At 31.1% G+C, this 27,017-nt stretch overlaps 7 protein-coding genes across 8 annotated transcripts; 3 read left to right on the top strand and 4 right to left on the bottom strand.

Annotated features, from left to right (window-relative positions):
* Nucleotides 1-200: 200 nt before the first annotated feature.
* Nucleotides 201-1,390, bottom strand: Arfrp1 (ADP-ribosylation factor related protein 1). 2 transcript variants are annotated; one of them, XM_076898296.1, is made up of 5 exons: nucleotides 1,249-1,390; nucleotides 997-1,167; nucleotides 823-904; nucleotides 567-738; nucleotides 201-426 (listed from the first exon to the last, which is right to left on the bottom strand). In XM_076898296.1, exons 1-5 carry the CDS (start codon nucleotides 1,339-1,341, stop codon nucleotides 327-329), a joined length of 618 nt encoding a protein of 205 aa, XP_076754411.1. In that variant the 5' UTR covers nucleotides 1,342-1,390; the 3' UTR covers nucleotides 201-326. The 2 variants fall into 2 exon arrangements, with proteins under 2 accessions (XP_076754411.1, XP_076754412.1); XM_076898297.1 differs by having other exon boundaries at nucleotides 567-693.
* Nucleotides 1,391-1,414: 24 nt separating this feature from the next.
* Pgap3 (Per1-like protein PGAP3) lies at nucleotides 1,415-3,548 on the top strand. Its single transcript, XM_076898292.1, has 8 exons — nucleotides 1,415-1,501; nucleotides 1,890-2,060; nucleotides 2,201-2,343; nucleotides 2,429-2,581; nucleotides 2,659-2,783; nucleotides 2,873-3,006; nucleotides 3,083-3,287; nucleotides 3,375-3,548. Exons 2-8 carry the CDS (start codon nucleotides 1,925-1,927, stop codon nucleotides 3,451-3,453), a joined length of 975 nt encoding a protein of 324 aa, XP_076754407.1. The 5' UTR covers nucleotides 1,415-1,501; nucleotides 1,890-1,924; the 3' UTR covers nucleotides 3,454-3,548.
* Nucleotides 3,549-4,398: 850 nt separating this feature from the next.
* Nucleotides 4,399-11,041, bottom strand: Mew (multiple edematous wings). Its single transcript, XM_076898593.1, has 18 exons — nucleotides 10,719-11,041; nucleotides 10,246-10,373; nucleotides 9,733-9,756; nucleotides 8,958-9,061; nucleotides 8,742-8,869; nucleotides 8,408-8,616; nucleotides 8,119-8,323; nucleotides 7,877-8,014; nucleotides 7,669-7,810; nucleotides 7,316-7,584; nucleotides 7,010-7,235; nucleotides 6,669-6,900; nucleotides 6,183-6,579; nucleotides 5,864-6,093; nucleotides 5,532-5,758; nucleotides 5,348-5,442; nucleotides 5,134-5,263; nucleotides 4,399-5,058 (listed from the first exon to the last, which is right to left on the bottom strand). The coding sequence occupies exons 1-18, from the start codon at nucleotides 10,889-10,891 to the stop codon at nucleotides 4,828-4,830; spliced, it is 3,288 nt and encodes a 1,095-aa protein (XP_076754708.1). The 5' UTR covers nucleotides 10,892-11,041; the 3' UTR covers nucleotides 4,399-4,827.
* Nucleotides 11,042-11,474: 433 nt separating this feature from the next.
* L(2)k14505 (ATP synthase mitochondrial F1 complex assembly factor 2 homolog l(2)k14505) lies at nucleotides 11,475-12,788 on the top strand. Its single transcript, XM_076898591.1, has 6 exons — nucleotides 11,475-11,617; nucleotides 11,728-11,921; nucleotides 12,005-12,115; nucleotides 12,185-12,365; nucleotides 12,430-12,545; nucleotides 12,629-12,788. The coding sequence occupies exons 1-6, from the start codon at nucleotides 11,560-11,562 to the stop codon at nucleotides 12,773-12,775; spliced, it is 807 nt and encodes a 268-aa protein (XP_076754706.1). The 5' UTR covers nucleotides 11,475-11,559; the 3' UTR covers nucleotides 12,776-12,788.
* On the bottom strand, nucleotides 12,429-17,795 carry Eys (eyes shut). Its single transcript, XM_076898592.1, has 15 exons — nucleotides 17,644-17,795; nucleotides 17,392-17,540; nucleotides 17,080-17,190; nucleotides 16,904-17,011; nucleotides 16,716-16,829; nucleotides 15,702-16,569; nucleotides 15,146-15,614; nucleotides 14,705-15,027; nucleotides 14,417-14,627; nucleotides 14,177-14,328; nucleotides 13,954-14,090; nucleotides 13,644-13,889; nucleotides 13,370-13,570; nucleotides 13,008-13,236; nucleotides 12,429-12,935 (listed from the first exon to the last, which is right to left on the bottom strand). The coding sequence occupies exons 1-15, from the start codon at nucleotides 17,793-17,795 to the stop codon at nucleotides 12,839-12,841; spliced, it is 3,567 nt and encodes a 1,188-aa protein (XP_076754707.1). The 3' UTR covers nucleotides 12,429-12,838.
* An 890-nt stretch (nucleotides 17,796-18,685) lies between these two features.
* Nucleotides 18,686-21,340, top strand: LOC143425632 (SET domain-containing protein SmydA-8). Its single transcript, XM_076898588.1, has 7 exons — nucleotides 18,686-19,298; nucleotides 19,682-20,050; nucleotides 20,139-20,273; nucleotides 20,554-20,740; nucleotides 20,822-20,917; nucleotides 21,022-21,098; nucleotides 21,188-21,340. Exons 1-7 carry the CDS (start codon nucleotides 18,801-18,803, stop codon nucleotides 21,323-21,325), a joined length of 1,500 nt encoding a protein of 499 aa, XP_076754703.1. The 5' UTR covers nucleotides 18,686-18,800; the 3' UTR covers nucleotides 21,326-21,340.
* A 281-nt stretch (nucleotides 21,341-21,621) lies between these two features.
* Nucleotides 21,622-26,771, bottom strand: LOC143425631 (uncharacterized). The gene is made up of 10 exons (XM_076898587.1): nucleotides 26,589-26,771; nucleotides 26,336-26,411; nucleotides 25,792-26,192; nucleotides 23,574-25,643; nucleotides 23,199-23,507; nucleotides 22,791-23,124; nucleotides 22,548-22,714; nucleotides 22,206-22,486; nucleotides 22,013-22,130; nucleotides 21,622-21,936 (listed from the first exon to the last, which is right to left on the bottom strand). The coding sequence occupies exons 1-10, from the start codon at nucleotides 26,768-26,770 to the stop codon at nucleotides 21,828-21,830; spliced, it is 4,047 nt and encodes a 1,348-aa protein (XP_076754702.1). The 5' UTR covers nucleotide 26,771; the 3' UTR covers nucleotides 21,622-21,827.
* Nucleotides 26,772-27,017: the final 246 nt, after the last annotated feature.

Here is a 27,017-nt window from a genome sequence, read left to right as displayed (position 1 = left end):
TTGTTTGAAATATTTATATATACTTTCTAATTATAATTCTGTATTATAATTATATGTAAATGAAAATTAATAAATGATCAACTAAACAATTAGTAGTAGAAACAAGATTAATGAATAGTGACATTCAGAAAAGCATAGAAAATGTAATATAATTTATTTTATCAATGATGTGAACTGATAGAGATAAATAACTGATGTGATACAGATTAGAAAACAAAGTTTATTGGTAAAAATGTAATTTCTAATGTAAATATACACAATTTTTACATTAAAATACTGTTTACAAAAATTAATCTATATTTATAAAACAAAACAGGAATGCATTGTTAAGACAGATAATTGTCATTCTGATTACGGGGAGGGCGAACATCGTTGTTTCTCTTGACGCAATCCACAAGCCAGTGAATTCCTTCATCTACACCATCCCTTTGTTATACAAATAATTATTAAATGTGATCGTTTATATTAATTTATAATATGCATATCTTTTCATAATTTATATTACACCTCTTCAAATTATAATTTTTGTTTTGAAAATTAAGAATCAGAATTTATAATTCACATACCCATTTAGAGCAGAAACAGGCATTACCATGCAATCTCTTCGACCTATTAAATGTGCATTTTGGTTAAAAATTGGCTTCACTTCTCTAACACCCATGCAATCAGGTACATCCTGCTTATTAGCTAAAACTAGAAGTGGTACACCTATTAGATGTTCCGAAGATATAACTCTATCTGTAAATGAACAAAAAATTTATATTCTAATATAAAATAGTGATTTACATATAATATATATGTAATTTTTTATATATATTTTACCAAAAGTTTCTTTAGATTCAGGTATTTTTTCACGATCAGATGAATCAACTATGTAAATCACAGCATGAGATTCTGCATAATACTGTAATATAATACAAAATAATTTGTTACCGCAACATAACTATATTTAAATCGTATCTCTTTCTAATTATACTTTTCTGAGATATTACTTACTTTATCCCATAGCGATCGAAGCTCTTCTTGTCCACCAAGATCCCAAAAATTAAAACGAACACCAGCTATATCAATTTTTCCAATATTTAACCCAACAGTTGTTGTGATTTTACTAGGATTCATACCCTTGTAATTTTTTGTAAATTTCGTTTTCGCTGCTTCTAAATAGGTCTGTGTGACATAGCGGTGATTAAAAAGCAAATGTATATGAACCTACTTAACCTCAACTGTGCAACTTTGCCAATTTCTCACCGTTTTCCCTGCATTATCAAGTCCTAATATTAATATAAAATATTCATCTTTTTGCACAAGATACTTGTACAATCCATGCAAAAGTGTATACATTTCAACGTATTTAAATATCCAAAAATTTGTATTTCATATTGTTTACAAAAACATATTCTTCCATGACAGATTATTTGCTTTAAGCCTATGGTATAGGTATATTTGTGTACGTGATACGTACAACAAGAGATTGTAGAAAAATATAATGGTATTCAATTAAGTATACATGTTAATTGAAATAGTATAGAAATTCAAACGCAAAGTTATTGTACTCTTATTCTTGCTCACTCTCACTCGCACTGACACTCGCGCTCACTCGCTCACTCGCACTCTCCCTGTTTCATTTTCAGTCATTCACTTAAAAGTAACATCATTTTATGCCATCCTTCTTTCTATATTCCTATTTAAATACTCGTATTATCACTTTAATTTTATTACGACGTAATACATGTATTTAAATAAATAAAAGATGAATACTATATATAATATACTGTATATTATTAAAACATATTTTATCTGTATTAAGAGTTGCAACCAATGTCAACACTTGTAATGTGTGTTAAAGTTATTGGATTTTCATTATTAAGGTTTCCTCATATTAATTTAAGATATACAGTAGGCTTTGTGACAGCATAGAAGAAGCATGTCAGAACTAAAATGGTTTTTAATTCTGACATTTCAATTATTTTTAGTAATAAATACAAAAGCTTCAATAGGGGACAGATCTCAGTTTTACAGTTTGTGTCTTGAAAGATGTAGTGCCAGTAATTGTTATAATGGTATGTTTTCTTTTTTCAACGCATGAAATGTAGACACTTTCCAATGAAATAATTAAAATGGAAATAAGAAAGTTATTTTAATGATTTACAGTTTGTCAAGTTTTGGCTTTATATATGTAATGTTGCCTACTATTTTATAGATCAATCATTTAAAGTACAACCTTCGTTATCATTAAGATTGCTACTTTGGTCTTGTAAAGAAGACTGTAGCTATAGTTGTACTTGGAAAACAGTTGATTATTTTACATCTCATGGGTTAAAAGTTCCTCAGTTCCATGGAAAGGTTAACGTATAAATTATCGTACAAAAGAAATATAAATTTGAAATAACATAGTACATAAAAATAATTTAAGTGATTTTCATTTCAGTGGCCATTTATTCGCTTCTTTGGGTGTCAAGAACCTGCGTCAGTTATATTTTCTATATTAAATTTTTATAGTCATGCTGCCATGTATTGGAAATTCAAAAGAAAATATGGATTTACTTATCCTATGTTTTATATATGGACGTACCTTAGCATGGTATCTATGAAAAATGCAATTACATTATTATATAACTATATTTTGTACTTTCTTAAGTAAACAAAATTTAATTTTAGATCTGCATGCATGGCTGGTTTTGGTCATCTGTATTTCATGCAAGAGATACTCCATTTACAGAAGTAATGGATTATTCCTGTGCATTTATTATGGTGCTTACATTATTATACTGTACTTTATTAAGGTAAGTGATAATGTTGTTAACTAGAACATAATATTATATAAAAATAAAATGAGATAAAACTATATACTTGCTTGCATTTTATATTTTAGAATAACTTATAAAAACAATAAATTGTTTGCTGTGATTACATGCGGATATCTTAGCATTTTATACACACATTTGTCTCACTTATGGTCTGGTCGTATCAATTATGACTATAATATGAAGTTTAATGTAATCATAGGTAATTCAATGAAATGTTCATATCCCTTTACATCATAAAGAATCATCTCTAATTAAATATAACAATTATATTACAGGATTTTTTACATTTGTTATAACATTAATATGGTGGCATCGTAATCGTAAAAAATTATCTTATATTTACCTGATTGGATGGTTCAACATATTAACAGTTCTTGTTACTATATTAGAAATAGCAGATTTTGCACCAATTTTTTGGATATTTGATGCTCATTCCTTGTGGCATGCTAGTACAGTTCCTCTCACAATTTTATTATACAAGTAAGTATACAATTTGATTAGTTTAATACTAATTTCAATACTGGTCTTATTTCTTTGCAAATACATGTCTCTATCAAAAATTTTCAGATTTATGATGGCAGATTGTTCTTATTTGAATAAATATTGTAGTAAATTCACATTAGACATTAATCATCATATAAATTAGTACTGTCATTAATTACATATTCCTGTAATATTACTGAAACATTATTACAATATTACCTTACAATATAGCAAATTTTATTGTATATTTTTTTTATTGATTTTTATTATACAATTTACATTCTCAATTTGTGAATAACAATGTTTTTTACAAAATTGATTGTAAAACAGTATGTTTTTATTAAATATTAAATAGAATTTACATGACAAAAACACATAAAGTGTATTACATATTCAATAATTGTTTTGCAGATATATTAGTATATAAAGAATTATAAATTATATAGTAGTTATAATTTTTATAATTAAGTAAAGTTTGAAATGTGATAGATAAGTACTAATGAAATGCTATTATAAAGTATTTAAACTGAAATAAACAATAATGTATAAAAGTCTATTGAACATATTTCTTCACTTTATTTCTTGTTTTTGTAATTATGTAATCTCTTTAAAGTAGTATGATATATGGTTTTAATTTGCAATACACTACATTGCAATAATTTTTATAAAAGAAATATAAAACTACAAAGGAAGGCAGTTAAGACATATTAATAAAACTATATGTTAGTCTTTAGTTTTATTCACGATAAAATTTTTTAATTTTTCTACCTGGCTTTAGTAATTAAGTGTTTCTTTAAATAACTTTCACAAGGGTAATAATAAATACTTTTATTTAAATATTGTTGACTTTTTATAAGAAGCTTTCTGTATATAAATTTTCTGAAATAAGATGTCCATTCTATACACTCAGTCTTATTCTAAAACATATTAAAAGTTCAGTTTTTTATATAACTTATAAAAGTGATTAATGTTAAATAAATGCTTTGAAGTTAATAATTAATTCATACAATGTGTATGAACTACAAAATATTATTGAATTAAAAATTAAGTTACATATAGCGTTAAATTTTATAACTTCCCTTATACACTTTTAATTTATATGTTCCTATATTAAATATACAAAATAATTTTATTATCAAAAAGTAAGTTTTACTATTTTTAATTTCTTAACAATATTTCAACATTTTGAAGAATTTTAGAACACTCTGTTAAAGGCCTATAATTTAAAAATATTTGTAAATGTGCTGAATTATAAAATAGAATGTTTACAGTATACAATATTTTTATATAACAATACAGGGTAATATATATAAAAGATTAAAAATTTGTTTTTTTCTAAAAAATGTCGTGTATAAATAAATGAATATATCACAATATGGACATCGAAAATGCTTTGCTTTTGTTGCCTAATTTCTTGCCTTTTACTTACTTTTTATGAAATTGATTTTAGCTGATTTCTTCATTGTAAGTACATTATATTTAAGTAGATATGAAACAGTTCATATAAAAAAACTCACAAGGTCTTCTTTAAAATTATTTAGTGCTTGAATAACGCTTCACTTTCTGGATTATCATCTCTGTGTTTTTCAAGATTACCAGATAAAGTAGGGTCTGGTCTTCGTCTCTTGAAAAATCCAAGTTTTCGAAGGACCAAGGTAAGTAAAATAAGTAGCAACAAACCTGTTACAATAGCAACTATAATAATCCATATCGGAACCGGTTCAACTTCTTGGTGATTAAGAAGATCCGGATATACAATTATCTCAGCCTGTATGTTGAAATATGATCATAAAGTCCCAAAAGAAACAGTACTCAATTAATATTACTGGAGTATAATACTTACAACCGCATTATCATCTTCTACATTTTCTTGTTGTATTATAACATTCGGTGGTATAAGTATTTTGGCATTAGAACTTATTTTTACTTCGTCCACTTTTGGATAATCTTCCACAAGGGTAGAATTCCACAATCTAAACATGTGAAAACAATAATTTAATAATTGAGTGTTTATCTTATAAAAGTACATAATGCCTTTCTGAAATAATGAATACTACCTTGCTTTAATAGTTATGATTGTCTCTTGTTTCCTTTGCAAATTATATATAGAGCACTTAATATCAAAGCACTTTGCTGTTCCTGCTTTACAATTCTACGAATATAAATAGGATTCTCAATCATAAGTATTTCCTATGTACTGTCATTATAATAATTTATTTTAAGTATCAGATGTATAACTACCATTGAGACCACTTGATGCTTGCGACCATCTTTATCTATGATAGTTTGCGCGGTAACAACTTTTTCTGTATCTCGTCTCGTTCTAATGTAACTAGTATGATTATGTGGCAGTGTTGTACGAGTAGATACTACTGAATTGAATACATTAATGTCATCATAGTTAATACTATCTTGTAACATTAATGGATTAGGTATTTGTCCTGATGGTAATATGCATACACCATCACCTAAAGTTACAAAATTATTGAATAAAAGAGTATTTACTTACATATATTAATCGATATTACATGTAAAATAGAAAAATGTTATGTTAATACAAAATAAACTACTACCTTGTACAGTCGGCAGTTCTTCTAAATATAAAAGCCATTTGCCATGAGCTTTGTCATTTGCAACTTCGTAAGGCCATGAAATACGAACTTCTAAACTGCTTGCTCTCCACGGACCTTCATTAAATATTTCATATACGTGAGAAACTTTAGGTCCTACCTCATGTAAATGCTTTATAGCCGATTCACCTACAACTGGTCCACCATAGAACGCCCATTCAATTTTTGCACTCCTATAATTTTTACAATTTAAATATAATTGATGATATTAGTTTTTGTTTTTATTTTATAAACCTTATTATATGCTGAAAATGAATATTACCCTTTAATTGACAATTCTGCTCGTTTCAATACTATCGCCCGTAACTTGATTGGCTCCTTTTCCTTTATTTCCTTTGAAGTTGAATTTGCAAATACTACAAATTCTAATTGCGACTTGCTATCTTCTAATTCTTTGGGGTCAAATCTTACTTGTATATTTACTAACTTGTCTTTTTTAAAAGGATTGCCAATAGAACAGCTTACTATAGTAGCATTATGTAAGTTACAGATTACAGAATCATTGCTTTTACTAGCAATATAATTTAAACTTTGGGAATGAACAATGAATAATTGAGCTTCATATGCAGATTCTCCAACATTGGATACGTTTACATCTACTACAAGTTCTTCTCTTTCACCCAGAAGAAGCTCATAATAATTTGACTTTACAGAAGAAGCTATTGATTAAACGTACAATTAATTTTCTTAAATTCCTTTAGTTTGTAAATATATAACGAATATTATTTGTATTTACTCAAATATATACCTGATAAATTTAATCGAGCCTTTACTTGTAGGTCACTTTCACAAATATCATTGTTCCCACAATCTTTTTGGAACGTTGCCTCAAATACACGAGCAGCTTCTTGTTGATTTAATATAGGATAATTTTTTATATCAGGTAAAGGCTCTCCTTCAGCAGGCATAATTGGTTCTTCTTGCACTAATGAGTAGTTCAAACGAAATTTGATAGGTGATTGAATATCACGTGTATTTTCCTAAAAAAGGATATTGGATGTTAATATATTTGGATTCGTTGTTTATTTATTATAAAAATTAATGTGGAATTTGTTAAAAATACTATCTCCGAGATATGTGAAATATTACTTTCAAATAAACTATTTCTTTTTGGCAGTGCTCCAGTTTTGTTGTATTTAAATGAACAGTGCGATTTATGTAATGTAAACGCGAGTTCCCAGCTCCAAACCAAACTCTAGAAAATTTCTTAACTCCAGTGTAAGTTTCAGCTTCAACATAATAATTCAATTTTAAATTTTGCATATCTTCTTCTTTCACTAAAGATTCAGTTCTGCAACAAGCTTCGAACGAAAAACTAAAACAAATTCACACTTCTTATAAATACAATATTAATGAAAATTATTTCATTTTAATATGTTATCTAATTATACTTGCCAAGTATGATTCGAATCAGGGTCTTCTGAGCATCCAACTTTGTTAGGATCTATAGGTTCTATTTTCTTTTGATAAGTACCATCTTTCTTTAAATAAAGAATATAAGTGGTGATATCAATTATTTTTTTTGATCGAAGAAGTGCTACAGCATCATCTTCGTAAGCTCCTACTAATAAATCGGAATATCCATTTTGGTCCATATCAATTCCACCGCTCAACGAATAACCAAATGTCTGTAATGGCTCTGGCATATCTTCTGAGTGAATCACCTGAATTTAAATTTGAAAATAATAAATATAAATTATAGGAGTATGAAACATTTATATATCTAATGTAGTATAACAAAACGATACCTGTGAGGGTATCGTAATTATTCCATTCTTTGAACCAAGATATATATATACTGTTCCTTTCTTTTCATATGGTGCTCCAATAGCAATGTCTTGATATCCATCTTTGTTTAAATCTCCTAAGTTTGTCAAAGCAAATCCAAATCTACAATTGAAATATATATCTTTATCGCATTTTCATTTATATATACTACCATTTAAACAAACAAACCTTGATTCTTCACATCCAACAAGTTTAACAGGTTTAATTTTTTCTTTATTAACTTTTTGTAATGTTGTATACACATATACCGCACCACCCTCTGCTTTATTAAAATAAAAAGGAGCAGCCACAATAAGATCAGTTATGCTGAAATAAGAAAAATGAAAATACAATTATAAAAATGAAGTAAATGTATGTTTACTTAAATGTTAAAAAATGATAACAGAAGAAATATATATATATATATATACTTGTCCCCATTAACATCCGCGGAAGTAATTTCGTATCCAAAACTCGAAGCAAATTGTTCACCATCTAAGATTAAAGCAACATCCATATCTGGTTTAAAATCACGCCTTGTAAGTAAAATAACTTGACCTGTGCCATTTGAACGTGGAGCTCCAGCTGCATAAGCTAGTCCACTACCAAAGAAATTACCCACAGCAACAGACATTCCTAAAAAATGAATTTTTCTAATTTCATTAACCCCATAAAACATTAATGTCTTAGCATACATATAATTACTTTATATATACATACCTAGGTAACTGTATTTATTGACAGGAGAAGAATCTTGCATTGGAGCATTATAAACTGTGTTATCTCTAGATAAAAAATTATCCGAAACGGTAAAAACATATAAAGTGCCTCTCCAATTGTGCGGACCAGGTGTGCCAATAACTACACGATCTTCTGGAGTAAGTACACCGCTAGTTCCTGCTTGACAATATCCAAACTGTTCATGTGCTCTAAAACAATAATTTTCACAAACTAATTTAATTATAGCTATAATTAAAAAAAATAATTAATTTATTAATAATGCAATATTTTTATTTGCGCCAAATATATTTAATATTAAAATGTTTTAAATCACTTGTTTGTTGGTTTTCCAGAGCAAGGTTTTTTTAAATCCTGATATTTTAGATCTTGTGACAGTATGTAACATTGTCCTTGACCCCACTGAGAATCTTGTGTTTTTACAATATGTCTATGAGCACAAACCTGCAAATATATTATACTAAAAGATATTCAGGATAATAGTGAGTAGATATTCAAGATAAATATAAATAAAATTTGATTAAATGCATACCATTACTTTACCACCACTTCCTTGACTACGTACTGTTACTCCTAACCATTGGTTTTCTTTAATTTCATTATTACCTGGTGGTACTAGATCATCCGTTTCTAAACCTAAAATATGAAAAATATTTTCTTAAATAATTGATAACAAACAATTGTATATACACGTGTTATTCACTTTTAAATATAGATATCTCTATTTAAAGATATTGAACTATGAAATCTTTTTATTTCTTGTTTTTTCAAACCACCCAGCAACTTTCCCTGCTGTGATTTGTATAATAATTTTTATAACTGTGGAAATGATAAAAATAACTTATAATACATATATCAAAATAAAAAGAAAATAAATTAAAAATTAAATAATATAAATATTATATATTAAATATCATGCTGTAAAAGAAGGGATATGCATAAGAAAAATGGTTAAAAAGCAATAGCAAGTAAATGTATTATCTACAAGTTAAATGAAGAGTATGATTTTTATTTTATGCACAAATTGTCTTTCAAATATGCATATGTATGTGAAAATATTGTACAGTTAGTAAAAGTACAATTGCAAATCATTGTTAATAGTGCATTTATTAGAAGATATAACATATTTCAAATAAAATACCAATAATGTCAAAAGTAATTCTTATATCATCATTTAAAAATACCATGCTGATATAAAAATGACTGTAACAAATATACATATATGCAAAATTATAATAAAATATCGCAAAATTATAATAAAAAAAATAAGGAACTGCTCATTCAAAAAACACCATTCAACAACTTACTTGTGTCATACAGACTCCCTTCTGCTGCTCGTTAACCAACACATAATTTAACAAAAAAATAATCTTATTATATGTAGAACATAAAATAAAGCACGGTAACTTAATGACTTATAAAATACTAACATCAAAAATAACATGCACACTGATAACATCATATGTAAATATAGTATGATCGGTATTATAACATAATAATTTAGGAAAAAGAAAGCATATACTTTCAGTGATAATAATTCTTGAGTACATATTAGTTCAGAATAATAATATGCTGTTTAATAAAATTTAATTTCAATTTATATGAAGTACATATGTAAAACGTTTTATATACTTAGTTCTATTAAAACCATAGACCTGCTACTTTTACTTTTATTAATGCAATATTAGTATAATAAATGCAACATGTTTATACGTCCTACTAGGAAGTGAAATTTTGATATTACGTAGAATTAAATTTTTTTATCAATGGACAATATTGTTTATCATTGTACTTGAATTCTTTTTTTATTTAAAACGTACTTGATAGTCCATCTGTGATCACTTGAGTACAATCTGTCTTGTATGTTGTTAAAGGGCATTGCCATAAAGCACCAGATCTATTAGTTTTTGGTTGCCTATTTTGGTCCAAAGGAGCACCAATTAACATCCTGTAAAATATAATATATTTTATTTCTGATAAAAATTCCTAATTGAAATAAATAAATTAAAATACTTTTTATATATATCATTATACAAAAATCAAAAGTTTACACAGCATCGGCCTCTCAATTTAGTTTCCCACTGTTTATGTACACCTTATTTCTATATTGATAACACATCTAATACTGGCAACAAACAGATTAGGTGAAAATAGATTTGAATAGGTCTAATATATAAGTATGTGATACATTGTATAATACAATATACATATATACATGTATGTACTGATATGTATATACAGATTTAATATTTTTGTTAGTTTTAACCATAAAAAAATGTTATTTCGTACATACCAACTTTTCGGTTTTTCTGTAGTATCGTCGTAAGTTTCTTGGTGTTCGGCTACCGAATAGCCAAAATAAGAGCCACTTAATCCTCTTTTAATAACAGGTAATCTTGGCTCTAAATTAAAAGCATGGACTAACCATACGTCCAAAATGATCAAAGCTATTTTTAAATTTTTCATGTTTACTTAACTTTAATTGCTTTCTCATACGTTTTTTTATATTTGTACAAATTTGTGAATGATCATGAAACTTGTATAATCTTTTATTTCTAAAATTTATGTATATTTTTCTTAGCTTCTATGTCTCTTATTCGACCATATTAACTACACCTTTTGACACACAGAGGATACACCCTCGCAAGATTCCAGTGTTTTTTCCTTTAGTAGTAGAAAACAACTTATATTTAATTAAGTTTTATTTATATGAACATCCTTAAAAGTACACCTTTTTAAATATACTAATTCTGTGTAAAATAACTTGCTTCACCATATACCTATGTACATATACATATCTATATATAAATCATATACTTAAAAGTATATAAATATATAGACAGTCGCGTTATGATTACTTGCAGTATATACTGTTAATATTTGAACAAGGAGATAGAAGTAGTTATAAGATTTATAAGATTGTCAGTAATGAAGGTAATATTTAATTCAGAAAAAAATGCACACCATTCAAAGACAATGAGTTCGATTGTAAAGTATCGATAACTAACGATATTATAAACGATGTTTAGAAAACGCTATATATGTACATAAATGTATTTACGAATTATTTGTCAAATGTGTTAAGCAGTGGTAAATAATATTTATGACAGAAAGTGTTTTGATATTTACTGAAAATGCATTATTTTAAATTCAAAAAATTCATTACAACCTTCACTGTAGTAAGAAATATGGGTAATATATGACACTATTAAGTTGCAAATTTTTCTATGCTTTCTAACCTAAATTTTAATATTAATATGTTTTATCATTTTCTAAAAATTGAAACGTCCATTAATTTTCAGCCACTGTTAAAAGATTTTATCGAAAAACAAATATATTATTCAGCAATGGAAAGTATGAAATCACGCTTGATCAAAGGAAGCTGAAAACACCACAAGGAAAGGTATTTCAAGTGAATAGCAAACCTTTAGCTTTAGCTGTAGCAACAGAATGGGATATGCAAAAAGAAGTTATTGACAAAAGCAATATGCATTTGGTAAATGTCTCTTTAAAATAATACAAACATAGAATTTAATGAACGCAGTTCGATGATATATGTTTATACATGAAATTTTACAGACAGCTCTGTGCAATACTGTATTAGACAATCCTCATAATCATACAAAACAAGATATGGTAAATTATATTGTCAATTGTCTGGAAATGGATACAGTATTATTTCATTCAAATGTAGGTATGTCATATGTAATGTTATATATGCAATATAAGAATCATTAATTTAATAATAAACAATTTTAGGAAAATGAAGAATTATATAAGTTACAAATTAAAAATTGGGACCCATTAGTACAATGGTTTTGTGATAAGTATGGTGTGGACATAGTAAAAACCCAAAGTATAGAAGCTCCCACTGTATCCTCAGAAACAAAAGTAGTACTAACAAGACACTTAATGTCTTATAACCACAGCGCAGTTTTTGGTATACAACTTTATTATGCATATATACAAGCATAATGAACATTATAATACTGATTTGTTTACAGGTTTCATGTATGGAGTGGATGCAATTAAATCTGTAATTCTCACCCTAGCTGCAGCAGAAAGAGTAATTAGTATAAAAGAAGCTGTGAGACAGTCATGTTTAGAGGAAAATTACCAAGTATATATTGTAACCTTCATGTTAAAAAATTCAGGAACAATTATAAACTTGTCATGTTAACAGTACCTTACTTTTTATTATAGGTTTCTCACTGGGGATCTGTGGAATGGTTCCATGATAAAAATATGTATGATTTACAAGCTCGTTTAGCTGCAGCCATATTGTTTGTGCACTTGAACTCATATTCTGTGTCGTGCCAGCCAAAAAATACTAATAAAAATGTTGTCTAATGTATAAAAATTAGTTGAATGGATTTTGTACAAAACTCAAATGAAACAGTAATGATATGTTTACTAATTTGAGGTATTGCAAGAAGATGAATTAAGAGAGGATAATGTTTCTACCGGTATGGAACAATCAGATCCCATCCATTCTTTTGTACAAATACAGCTGAAATAATTAATTGATAATTTAAAAGCCAAATAGACACTAAGTATTACATGCAAATATTATGCAGCCCACCTATATGTAGCTTCATGATTTAAACAAACTGCACCATTTTTGCACAAATGACGAATACATTCATTTCGGTGACATTCGCCAACACCACGACCTGTTGCAGGACTGGAACGAGTTATGGGATAAATTGCGCTTTCTGTGCGTAATTCAATGTCAAATATACAACCAGAAAATCCAGTATGAAGAGGTAAATCATGGGGTAATAATTCAAAGTTTCTTGACTTATGTCCGCCTAAACAATGATAAATAAAAGCATATACAATAACACAAATAACAATTAGTTGATAAGCTTTGGAAATGATCTTTTGTAGAAATTAGTTTATATAATACATGAATTTTAAATGAAATATTGAATTAAAACGAACCGATATATAATATTGGTGATACATCGAGCCGTGTCATGGATCCAACTACTCGCCCAGTTACATTGCCTATGCCATCCACTGCAAGCCATGCATCTCGACCTTTTCTACCAACTTGAATCGTGTATGCAAGGTAACTCTTGCTGGTCGCTGCTGTTATCGTTGCAGCACTTAAAGGAATACTTGTAAATATTCTACGAACACCTAGAAAATATTTCTATTCGATTCAAAAGAGCCGTATAAAACCTTAAACATTTAAAATACCAAAATACATTACCTGCACCCAAGTCCCATGTTAACATAATATAACCACGAACGTATGTTATAGAAAGATGATCTGATAGATCTCGACGTGACCCACTTTGTCCCAAATAAGCTATTAAAGATATTTGTTCGTGAGTACGTGGTATGAGTTTCAATTTTAATTCCATGGTGTCTTTTATGGAATTCGAAACGCCGTAAGCAATATAGGAAGAGAATCCAGGTACAAGTACCGAAAATGACGGTCGAGTTATGATGGTATCTAAAAATTTATGAAATAAAGTAATTATGTATCTTTTTAGTGCATATGAAAGGGTACCTATTACCTTCCTCGCATAAAAGTCCGTGAGTTCCGAGTGGACAAACACAAATGAATCCCGCGCCTGGTGAATTGATACAAGTTGCGCCCAAGGCGCAAGGATTTTCATCACACATCGAACGCTCACAAAATGGGCCTGTATATCTATTCAATTAAATAATACTCTCTTTTCTCCAATATGCCATTAGAATCGCTATCTTTAACTATTTATAAGTCACAAATTATCTTACCCTGCTATACATCTGCAACGCACTATACCGTTCATTTCTTCGCACGCACCGAAATTCTGACACGGATTTGATAAGCATAAAAATGATATACAGTCCTCGATTTGAAAAGTTTCTGTAGAGTCATGAATAAAATGACGCGGTTTGTCATTTACCTATATCAGGGAAAAATAATTAATGTGTAATAATTTTTCTACTACTTTGCAACAATACGGGATGTACATATTAAAGGAAAGAATAAACCTTCAATGAATCCATGCAACCAGTAAATCCCATAGAGACGTGGGCAAAATAATGGGAAAATACCATTGGAATACCACCTAAATGTAGATTGGCATGTTGTGGAAGATTTCCACGTAATGGTAAAATTTGTTCTCCACTAACTGCTATCGTTCCATTTACTAATAAACGTGCTGAACACTTGTTGGTTTCATTTCTCATTAAATATTGAAATCTATGCGAACGAAACAACTGGGGATAATGAATTTAATCTATAAATGTGCGTATATTATTTTAATTAATTTATTTTACCTTGTATCAACATCTGCTTCGTAACCATTATCGATAGGCGAATCAATCTCGCCAAGTAGCATAGTTTCAAGCCCGCAAGAAAATTGAAATTTTAAAGAACCATATTCTAAATACACTAACGCGTATTTCTCATCGTCGAAATAAACATGTAATATAATACCATCTTTGAAGTGCGTTCTAAGCCTCAAGAAAATTCTTAACGTTGCATTATTGTTATTTGAAACCTCTACATCGACATGTTGCCTCGCATAAGATTTTCCATTAAACGCTGCCCGCATTATGCCCGAACCCGTTTTACAATTTTCACGATGCGAACAATCACACTGAAAATGACAAGGAAATATAATATTTTTTTTTTGATGCAGCGATAAAAAATATAACTTGATAAGGAAAACAAAAGATGAGAATAGATAAAAACAACAAAATGTAATCAATACTTGCTTCAGTATCGTTGTGTGTGGTTGGTACTGTGGAATTTGAACATAAAATTCCATGACATTCGAGAGTGATGGGACTTTCTGTAGTAATTTGCGATTCATCTTTCGTCGAATATTGTTCATGTTCGCTAACAGTAATATTTTCATCAAATATTGGTCTCATAGAGCTGCTAGTTATTACAGGTGATGAGATATTGTTGACAAAGGCGGGCGTGGAACTTTCTATTTCTGTAGCGGAAGATTTTGAAAACTGTGTTGATATCCACTCATTTGTAAATAGCTGAGGTGTAGTTCTTGGAGTTTCTATTATTGGTACGGTTGATTCATAAGATTTACTTTGCCAAAATTCTATAAAACTTGAGGATGATGTGGTAGTAGAGAATGAAGTACTGCTTTGTTTACTTCCAGCTGTCGTAGGTTCTTTTACCATTTGTTCAACAGGTGTAGTTATATCTACACTTTGTTCATAGTACCTAAATAACAATAAGAATTATTAGAACGTTACGTTCATTACGTTACTATGTCAATAGAATAATTCATAAACTAAATATCATTATTACCCTGTACTCGAGATATATCCCATCGTGGTCCTTGCTTCAGAGGTAGATCTATCAGCGATGGATACAAATGTCCTACCGATATCTTCTTGATAAACAGTTTCAGTCACAGTCGTATCATTGTGAACTGATTTTTGTGTCGAATGTTCTGCTTCAACTTTTATGATTGAAGTTACCGAGGAGGCTTCGCTTGAAGCATTAGGAAATGTCCCGGGTCCAAACGTAATTGCTTCAGTTTGAGATACCTCTTTACTCGCAACAGAATACATCGACGAAATATCGCTAATAAATGGTATAGTTTCTGTACTGCTACCACTACTGATATTGTTAGTACTAGTACTACTACTACTGCTAACGAAGTTGATATCGTTCTTATTTACAGTAGAGGATGTTCTCACGGTAAAAGGGTACCACGGTGTGTAGGAACGACTGGTGCTTTCCAAGGAAGTGGAAGATTCTACTGTAATAGAAGCAGTTGTCGCCGATGTAGTATCGGTTTCTGGCAGTGTTGGCAGTTTTGATGTGAATAAAGTAAAGGTAGTGGTCCTTTGATCAATATCGTTTTCAAGTGTTTCTTCAAAAGTCGAGAAAGCCGTTGACGATAGATCTTGGACATTGCAAAATGGTCCACTGTAAAATGTTGGACAGGCACAAGTGAAACTGTTGATACCGTCGATGCAAGTACCTCCGTTCTCACAGTTCGCAAACTTGGATTGGCAATCATCGTATTTTAGCTCACACAGTAAACCATGATAATCTGGTACGCAATAACAAATGGGCCGTTCGTCCTCGAATAAACATATTGCATTGTTTTTACAAGGATTCTCCTCGCAAGGGACAATAGTTTTGTCACAATCTTTACCTGTATACCCTTATGAATAATGTTCGATATTAACGTATTATTATATTCATAATAATTTGTGTTTATCTTAAGGATGGAATAAAATTAATTTGAATGAATTATGTAATTTCTGAGTTATTAAAGGGAGCAGATTAAGGAGAATAAACGCAACTTACCAAATAAACAAGCACAAGTGTATGAAGCAGGAATGTTAATGCAAAGGCCACCATTCTTGCATGGCGATACGACGCATTCATCGACATCTTCATCGCACAATGGACCTGTCCACCCTTCGTAACAAAAACAATTAATCTTTAAAATGCTGTTAATTGAATAAAAATATTAATTATTACGTCACGCACACCTTGAGGGCAACGACAGAAGAAAGAGAATCCAGGACCTTCAACGCATTCCCCTCCATTCTTGCATATCGTATCGTTACAAACCGAAACATCAATTTCACAATAATCACCTGAAATGAATAACAAAATGAGAAATATGATAGAGTAAGTCAGAAAATATATTTTATCGTTTTCTTACCTGAGTATCCATCAGGACATTGACAAGTAATACCGTCGTAATCAAGGCAAATCCCATTATTCAAACAGGGTTGATTCGAACACTCGCTATACCTTTGTTCGCAATTTATACCTAAAAAGATATAAATAATTTAATAAAAAGGAATAAAAATATTTGGTCATTTAAGTAATCATATGAAAGAACGTAATTTTACTCTTGAAACCGTATAATAAAACGGGAGCACGAACGTCAGTTAACCACCCTCTGTGCTAATACGTTAACGCGTCGTTTTCTCACATGCGATGAAAAGCAAACGAAGGAATCATGAATTACCTACAAAACCATCGACACAGGTGCAATTATAAGCTGCGACAGCATCGTTGCATGTTCCTCCGTTTTGACAAGGATTAGACCAACAATCATCCCAATTGATTTCGCAATTGATTCCAGTGTAACCGTCAATACAGTAACAAGAATAGGTGCTGTATTATATACACAGTATGAATGATTAAAGATATTAATTTTAAACATTTATAATTTATCGCTTTTTACTTCTATAATTTTCTTGATGATTCGTTTGTATACCTGTTCGCGTTTTCTAAGCAAATTCCATACATGCAGGGGTCTCCGCTGCAATTTAATCCTCGTGAAAAACCAAGCATCAAGAAGAGAAATATTCCCAAAATAACAGTCTTCTTTTCCGCAGATTTTTCGATAAGCACTTCTGTGTAAAGCATCTTGAACGAAAGCAACAATTCTAGCATATGTATTTGGTATGTATCATTATGAACATTCGTACGAGGTTCATATTTATTGGTTCAATTAATTGTAATTCAACTTTACTGAAAATAAAATCGTGAACAGCGATATATTTGCATCTACTTATTCTAATGTAAATGTATAGTAAATTTCTAAGCGATTAGTTGCCTTGTATTTTTATGCAATTCAAATCACTATTTTTGGATTTTGATTACTCTAACATGTCGGTTAATGAACTAGTAAAAAGGACTAAAGAAACGTAAAATGCGAATCGTACGCCACTTCTATGGATTTACACTTTCTTCAATGGTATACCTGTCCGGGTATAATATACATATACATATGTAGGTACATATTTCTTGCTTTAGCTAGTATTTGTTGCAGGTAGTCGACCACCTGGTAGTCCTAGCAACGTATAGGACTATACAAACGATGATTCCTGTCGGATACGCTTGCGTGAAAATTTGCTTCATCAATAATAATCTTTCATTCAATTTTAAAAACAGTATCGTGCATCGTGTTATATGTTTCATAAATGTTCCTTCATATCTGGTATCACGCGATTAATGATTTCTCTTAATAACTGACTGAAATAAAATTGATATCACATCATTAAAGAGAGGTATACGAAATAATTTCAAATTGTAATCTTCATTTTCTTTCTGCTAATTGATGATTGCATAGAATCTAAGACAATGGACGCTAGAATGCAAGATGATATTGTAACTCTATTTTGAATTAGAACAATATATATATGTATAATCAAACGTTGGTGATTAAATAGTGTGAACACCTTGTATATACCTAAGCGCAGGTGCATTATATAATCTCAACATTTTCGTAAATGCATCCTGTGTACGAGAATATGCTGACTGCAATCAGTCCGATTCGGTCAGTCGTTGAAACTACGGTTTCCTCCGTTACTACATACGAATATAGGATCTATTTGTAAGCGGACTCAGGACAAAATATTGTCGTTCAACATGTGCATGCAGGATATTCTGGAACCGGAGGAAGTGGAGCAAGTGTTGATATCTCATTTGGAGGAAAATAAACTCTTTCACGATGGTCCACGGCCGTGGATTATCCGTCGTTCACAGCTGGGGGGTCGTGGAATGTTTGCCGCTCGAGATATCGAACCGAATGAATTGATCTACATCGATGCGCCCCTGATTATCGGTCCTAAGTTTACAGGCAAACATGTCCAGATGTGTGTATGTTGTTACAAGAATGATTGCCCACTGTTCCCGTGCGATAGAGGTTGCGGATTGCCAGTCTGCTCTACCGAATGTGAAAATTCGCCGAAACACGTGAACTACGAATGTGAATACTTAAGATCATTGGTACCGACTTGCGGTACCGATTGGTCCTTGAACTTATTGTTGACTCTTGTACCGATCCGTGCGCTATTCGCAACAGAACAGCAGCGTAAATGTTTGGCTGCGCTACAATGCAATCGAACTCTTATTAATGATCACGAGGTACGAAATTAATGCGATGAGTCCAAATTTTTGTAGAATTTTTACTCTAAAAGAATACCTAACTTATCGACAGTTAAATTATTAACGCTTTTATAATAATGGATATAGAAATGGTGGTAAGGAATTCGAAATTTAAATTAGGACTGTGAAAACAAAACTCGCGAAGAGGAATGCTTGTCTTTTATTAATTAAATGCATGAGCAATCTTCAAAAGTTATTAATATATAACAAGGTACTAATAAAATAACGTATTCATCATTACGTAAACTGAATTTAATTGGCATTAACATTAATCGCAATCCATTTAGAAAAAGCGTAAATATTTTGAAATGTTTTCCGCTTTTATTTTCCCTGATATGTAAAAACAAATTTTCTACTGAAAGATTGAACTACTTAAAAAAAATGTGGCGAATCCTCCAACCGAGAACGATGTAGAGTTAATGAAGCGTGTATGCGGGATTTTCAACACAAATTCATTCGAAACAGTCTACGTCCATGATAAAGATCATTCCACGACTTTACGAGGGCTTTATCCGTTGGGAGCATTACAAAATCATTGTTGCGTACCAAATACAAGACACCATTTCGATAAAGAATTGCGACTATGCGTTAACGCTGCCCTTCCAATCTCTGCTGGAGAAGAGATCACTATGTCTTATACCAGTTTATTTTGGGATACAACACTCCGACGGCAATTCCTTAGCGTCACGAAACGCTTTGCTTGCGCGTGTAAAAGATGCAGCGATCCTACGGTAAATCTATAAATAATCATGCCCTTAATTATATGAATACAAGTATCAATGATTGAAATGAAGTACATATATGTTTAAACGATCCTAGGAATTTGGATCAAATCTAGGAGCACTTTTGTGCGCTTCCGAGATATGTTCTGGACAATTATTACCTCAAGATCCTCTGAATGTGAAAACTCCTTGGGTCTGTAATAAATGTACCACAACCGTAAATCATCGGCAGGTATTTAAACGTTTATTTACAATTTTTCTATGTTAATTAATTTTTATTTTAAATATGTTCCACTGTGCTACGTGATTAATAACTTCTTTCTATTTCTAGTTTGGTACTAAATGATTCTGTATGTATGTATGTATGTATGTATGTATGTAATAATATTTTTTATTTGTATTGTATTTAGAATATTTTAAATTTTATTAGTAGTAGCAAAAGATTTACTAACTTTATAGCTTCAACAATTTTCCCTCAAATGCAGGCACTTTGTTTTTTCTGTTTCTTCAAGATATGTTCGATTCGCTCAGTGATGGCGACTATAACAGAAGAAGTTTTATACAAGACGCCTCGTCAGATTTTTAAATTTATGCAAAAGCAACTCTCAGTTTTGTTTCCGTGCAGTAATTACCTCGTAATCGATGTGAAGTTCCGAATTATTTCTTATTACGGCAGAAGTGATGGCTGCACGTGGGAAGGTACGCGTAGAATTAGGATGCAGTTTATGTGAAGTTTTTTTATTTACTTATTATATTGTATTTGTACAATGTTTATGTTAGATTTAACTGATGCTGAATTAGATGTAAAAGTAAGTTACTGTAACGATTTACTTTCTATACTGGATTCTTTAAACTGTGGTGACTGCAAAAAAAGAGGTAAACTTATTTAAAAAGGAAAGCAGAATTTATTACCTTTATGTTATGCTAATTATGTGTACATAAAATATCATCATATTTTAATTGTGTTTGTAATATTTCAGGTCTTATTTTATATGAATTGTATTGCACAAATCTTGAAAAAATGAAACGATCTAATCAGCCACCAAATACTGAAAAAGTACGTTCACATTTTTCTCTATTGTATGTTCATTATATATATCTTTTCTCTATTGATTTGATATATTTTATCTTTACATCTATTTTTAGATTAACGAAAATCAATGTCTGTTAAAAAAAGCAACTACTATACTGCAAAATGATAGCGTTTCAGTTCCTATATTTGAATGCGATATAAAATATTTTAAGCAACCAATTAATGAGCAAAAATTGTACGAAAACATATAAACATAAGGCGTAAAATTTAATATGATTTTTAGCATATAGTGTAACTTAAAAAAATAATAAATGCTGTTAGAATATATATAAGAAACTGTGCAAACGAAATTTCATGAAACAACAGAATTCAGATATATGTAAGATACAATTAGCGTCATGTCGATATTAAATTATTATATTTTTCAAATGTATCATTCATAAATATATATTCAAATTTTAATGATTATAATTTCAATGCTGGAGAATACATAAAGGCTGAATAATATACGACAAGACAGTTAATCATGGAAAATTAAAGAACTAGATGTTAAGAAAAACGTATTAATTTAATTTCTTTTTACATTGCACCGTTCAAGGCTAAGTTGACAGCACAGCAAAGAACTAAGCAGTTAAATTAGACTAGGAAGTAACAAAATGATGCACTTGTGCCCTATTGCTGTAATATTAATCTACGTAATATTATAGCCAAGTGCAAACCCGGAAGTTATGTCCTATAAATAAAACCATTTCTTCATACAGTCTGTTGTAATAAACATTTTGCTTCTTCATATAAAGCTGTACAAGGCTTTAAAACTTCTAAATCGTAATCTATATTTTCATCAATATTTACATTACTATTCCTGTAACAAAACGGCACATATTATCTATCATGATTTGTTTTCTTTCATTAAGAAATTATATGATGATATTATTTACCTATACAGAAAGTCGTCAACCGTAGGTAGCATATCATTGTTTAAATCTCGTAACAAACGATTTCGCGCAAGTGCTGTGTGCACAAATGCAACGTTGTGAAGAAACAATTCCGAGTGATCTGAAAATAAATATTTAATTCAATACTAACAGTTAAATTAACTCACATTAAACAACAATTAATCGAACAGCATACCATCTTTTTCATATTTGTTTGCCAGCTTTTTCATTAGATCTTCACCTGCGTATTTCGCAGAAACACCAATTCTATGCAGAATTGCTCTACACTGCCAGCGATTTTCTGAGTTTTGATTACATGATGTAGATTTACGAGGTTGTGTTTCTTTCACAAGACTTTCCCAATCAACTCCCAAAGCGTCACCTAAACCTTTGCCACTTGTTTTTATATCCTCTTCTAATTCACCATCAGAAATCTCTTCAAAGTCCATAGTTTCCATATTCTCATCTTCCATGTTTCTAATAGACATAATCAAAATTATATACAGTATTAAACATAATAATAATGTGCAAATACTACCTAAACGATATCGTATCAGTATTTTCTTTTCCTTTTGTGTTAAAATCTGTTTCTTCTATAATTTCTTTTGGAGATGACGGATCTACCTCTTGAGTTGTCGACTGTCCATCCCGTTGTGTAGTGTCGGGACTTTTCTTGGTTGCTCGTGGTTTATTTGAATCTACGTCCTACAATTATTAATATTAAAAGTACATCCGCAGATTAAATTATATTAATCATACAAAATAAAATAGTAAAATTTACTGTGATATCTTCCATATTTAATATATCATCTGGGTCATCACTAATGTCACTAAGATCGCTTTCAGTATGAAGCGTTTGTAAAGATTCATCGATGCAAGAACGTTTCAGATCAGATGTAATAGTTTCCTTCGGTTCAGTTTTCTCTTTTGGTACTGATTTCTTTTGAAATGTATCTGTAGGTTTTTCTCGAGTTGTGGACAATTTACCTTCTGCAAGTTCCATTAACTTTTTATTGATAGGTTCTTCTTTCATGCTACCATACAAAGATGCTTGTTTCGATGTATGCGCAGTACATTCATCTCTAGCTTCTGAACTATTATAAGTTCTTCTTTTACTAAAACGTGTAAATACTCAATTATTGCAAAGTATATAAATACGTTTGTTAAGCAAAGTTAAATTGTAACATACTTGTGTGATGTAGATTCTGTTATTTCTAATTCTTTGGATCGATCATTTCTATAGTGACCCCGAATATGTACTGATTGATTATCCCATTTTCGAGAATCACTTGATTTCCAATCTGCTACAGAATTGTCATATCGCGAATTCCAGTCCTCATCATGCACTTCTGAACGAGGAAGACTATCTCTACTATCCCACAATGCTCTTACTCGCCATTCTCTTTCTTCCCAATCTACAGGACCATAAGCTCGTTCTCTATTATGATCAATGTCACGATGATGACTATCCCATTCATCGTTTGGAACATTTTCATCTCTAAAATAAAAAGAAATAAATAAAAAAAACTCAATTATTTAACATGATACACATATATTGACCTACCGAATGGAAGTATTGCTTCGTAATTTTTCTCCAGAGTAAAGCGGATGCCTATGATGATGATGATGGTGTCGGTGATCATCGAAAGATGTTCTATCAGTAGTTTGAACAACGTAACGAGATTCCCGTGATCTTTCTTCTCGAATTCCACGTCTTTCATCGAACGGACTATCGTACCTTCTGCCATCGACAGGTTTTCTTCTATCATCTTCGTGAACATGATGATCACGATAATCTAAATGCGAAGTTGCTTCCTCTTGTTCATCCCAGTGCTCTGGCAAACGTCCATAATTTCTATTGTAATTTCTGTCGATTTCAATTGTTCGTCGTGGACTAGTTTCTCGTCTTTCGATTAAACGATCAACTTTTGTTGGTGTAACGCGTGACTGATCGTGTTCAGATGTATGATTTCTATCATATCGTGCACCGAATCGCCTATGTCTGTCACGATCATAATGTCCAACGTCTATTCTGTCGATTAAATTATCACGTGACGTTGACAACGTAGGTGGTGCAGATGAGGATGACGACGAAGCAATAGAAGACTGAACAGCTGGCAAAGGCGCTTGTGATAATTGTGGAGCATTGTGTACACCTTTATCGAGCAATGATGCTCTGTCCAGGGATCTTTCTCGTGGAAAACGATCAACACGGTCCCTAGGTGAATTTATACCAGTTTTGCGAACAGACGTATCCTTATCTACTGTACTTCTATCGTATCTACTATCAATGCGTTGAGCTGTTCTATCCCTATCAGAAAGTGCTTTAGTTTCGGACCGTTCTCTTTCTCTATCGCTTCTACGTTCTCGGGTACCATTCTTTTCAAAAGTACTATCTTTCACCACTATTCGTTCTTTATCCCGACTATAACGCGAATTTTTATCCGTTGTTAAATTCATTGACGTCGAAACTAAAGGTGGAATATCTCTATCTCTTGTCTTTATCGACTCTTTTTCTCTGTCACGATCCCGATCTCGATCACGATCGCGATCCCGATCGCGATCTCTCTCCCTGTCACGATCCCGATCACGATCGCGATCCCGATCTCTATCTCTCTCACGATCACGATCACGTTCTCGATCTCTATCTCGATCACGATCTCTCTCCCGTGGGCGTTCACGACAACGTTCTTGCAATTCCTCCTTATCTTTATCTCGACCGTCTCGTTGATCGCGACCAAGCCTCGAATGTCCTCGTTCATCTCTCGTATGATCTTTATCACGACGTTCTCTGCTCTTTTGCCGCGTTTTATCACCCAAATAGGCTTTATCATCAAATTCTTTACCAATTCTTCTATGACTCTCTTCTTGATTAGACATTTGTCTGGTTTTACTATTTTGTTCATTTTTCCGCAATTCCTCCCTATCTTTAGCTTTGTCACTCTTATGAGATTCACGATCCTTTTTTTCCGTATCCCGAGACCTGTTCGTAGATATCTGTCTATCTTGAGCTTTTGACGGCGTAAGTTCTCGTTTCGATCTTGATGACTTCTCGGGTGTACGACTACGACGGGCTTTAGTTGAAATTGTTTCCTTCGAATGTTGATGTTTCGATCTTTCAGATGTAGGCGGTGTTCTAGAACGCATGTCTTTTTCCTTGCATTTGGTCTTTAATCTTTCGTCTGTTTTTATTTTCTCGTCTATTGTACGGCTTTTTTCTTTATCCTGTTCTTTGACCTTATCGAATGGTTTACTTTTAACACTGTCTTTAGACAATTCATCTACATCTCGAACTTTCTTGTAATGCCTATCTTCTTTGTCTATATCCCTATTTTTTGTTCCTTTTGGAGATTCACTTCTATTTCTTTCTCGTACTTTATTGGATGTTCCATGATGGGGCACAGATATCGAGGACCCTAATACCGTAGAGGTTGTTGATATCACTGTTGTAGATGCTTGTATTGTTGGTGATCTTGTACGAGGCGTAGAAGAATGTTTCCTTGATGTCGTGGAAGAAGTATATTTCTTTCCTGGTCTAGCAGTGATTTCCTTTTTTGTGGAACTCGTTTCAAACTTACGTTTCTTCTTTACCACTGGTTTTTCATTTTTTGCCCCAAGTCTTTTCAATTTTAATCTGTTAAAATTAAATTATTAATAAATATGCAAAGATTTATATACTTTCAGTATATATAAAATATAAATTATTAAGAATAGATTAATATATATAGTTAAAACTAATAATATACTATATTTAGTAATAACAATATGCATATATATCTTACTTCCTTCTTCTTTCTTTATCTTCATCGTAATCAGTGGAACCACTATGATGTCGCTTAGATTTGATTTTTTTAACTTTTTTACGTGAATCAGATGTTGAACTGGAAGATGAATCTTCGCTACTAGAACTACTACTACTGCTAGATGTACTTGAAGTATGAGAACTAGAGGAAGAAGTCATAGCCTTTTTTTTCTGTCTCACTTTGTCTTTTCCATGAACTTCTTTATCTTTCTTCATTTGTAGTTCCAGTTCACGTTGTAATAGCTGTCTACGTCTTTCTAATACTTTTTCGTCCTCGTATTCCAGATCTGTTTGATTCCACTCTTCTAAATTCAAATCAGGGCTATGCGATGCCTTTTTTACGATCTTAGAAGTAAGCCTTTTAAATGGATCCTCAATGAGCTACATATTGATAAATACATATGTAAATATCTATCTTAAAACGAAATAATAATACGCTTTTAATTTTTTGTAACGGAATGTTCTATTCTGAAAAGCACAACGATATAGATTATATATACGTATATGTATGTAGATAAACTTACTCCCGTTGTACTCGCAATAACATTATCCTTTTTGGCACGCTTGGACGGACTTATTAATGTGTGAGTATTTGCATATCTAGTTGCAATATCAAGAAAAGAAAATGTTGATCATCTTAAATAGAACGAGTGATAATTCTTACTCTATTCTCTAAATAATAAACTTGATGTGTAATCTTTATCATTCATCGGTATAAAGGACAGATATATGTTTAATTCTTTTTACAATGCGTACTAAGTTCAAAAATATACTTGCTTGCAATTCTTCCCATATGAACAACTGCCGTTTAATGCCCAGTTTCTACAATAATCCGATGAATTTTGGCCGGCAGTAGCTGCTGGTTTGGTCCCCAACCTCTCAAACACACTTGGTCGACGAGAGTCTGTATTACATTTCGTAGGGTCAACCGTTATCTTCCTTATGTTTGATTTTGACATATTATCACCATAAAACAATTATGTTTTCACAATGGAAGCACATAACTGCAGCATGCAAATATTCATTTGCTACGAAATCACTATCAATCGGTTAAGTGTTCACGGTTATAAGTACAGCTCTCAAACAATCAAGATGAAAGATTTAAAAGCTACGAAACATAAGTTGTCCGTTATGTTTTACACAATTATCTCCTTTGCGAATTACACTATTTTACTATGTACACTTAATTTGTTTGCCATATCCCTA

The sequence above is a fragment of the Xylocopa sonorina genome, chromosome 7 (assembly GCF_050948175.1).
Source record: "Xylocopa sonorina isolate GNS202 chromosome 7, iyXylSono1_principal, whole genome shotgun sequence".
Lineage (NCBI taxonomy): Eukaryota > Metazoa > Arthropoda > Insecta > Hymenoptera > Apidae > Xylocopa > Xylocopa sonorina.
This window is presented reverse-complemented; position numbering and strand designations above follow the sequence as displayed.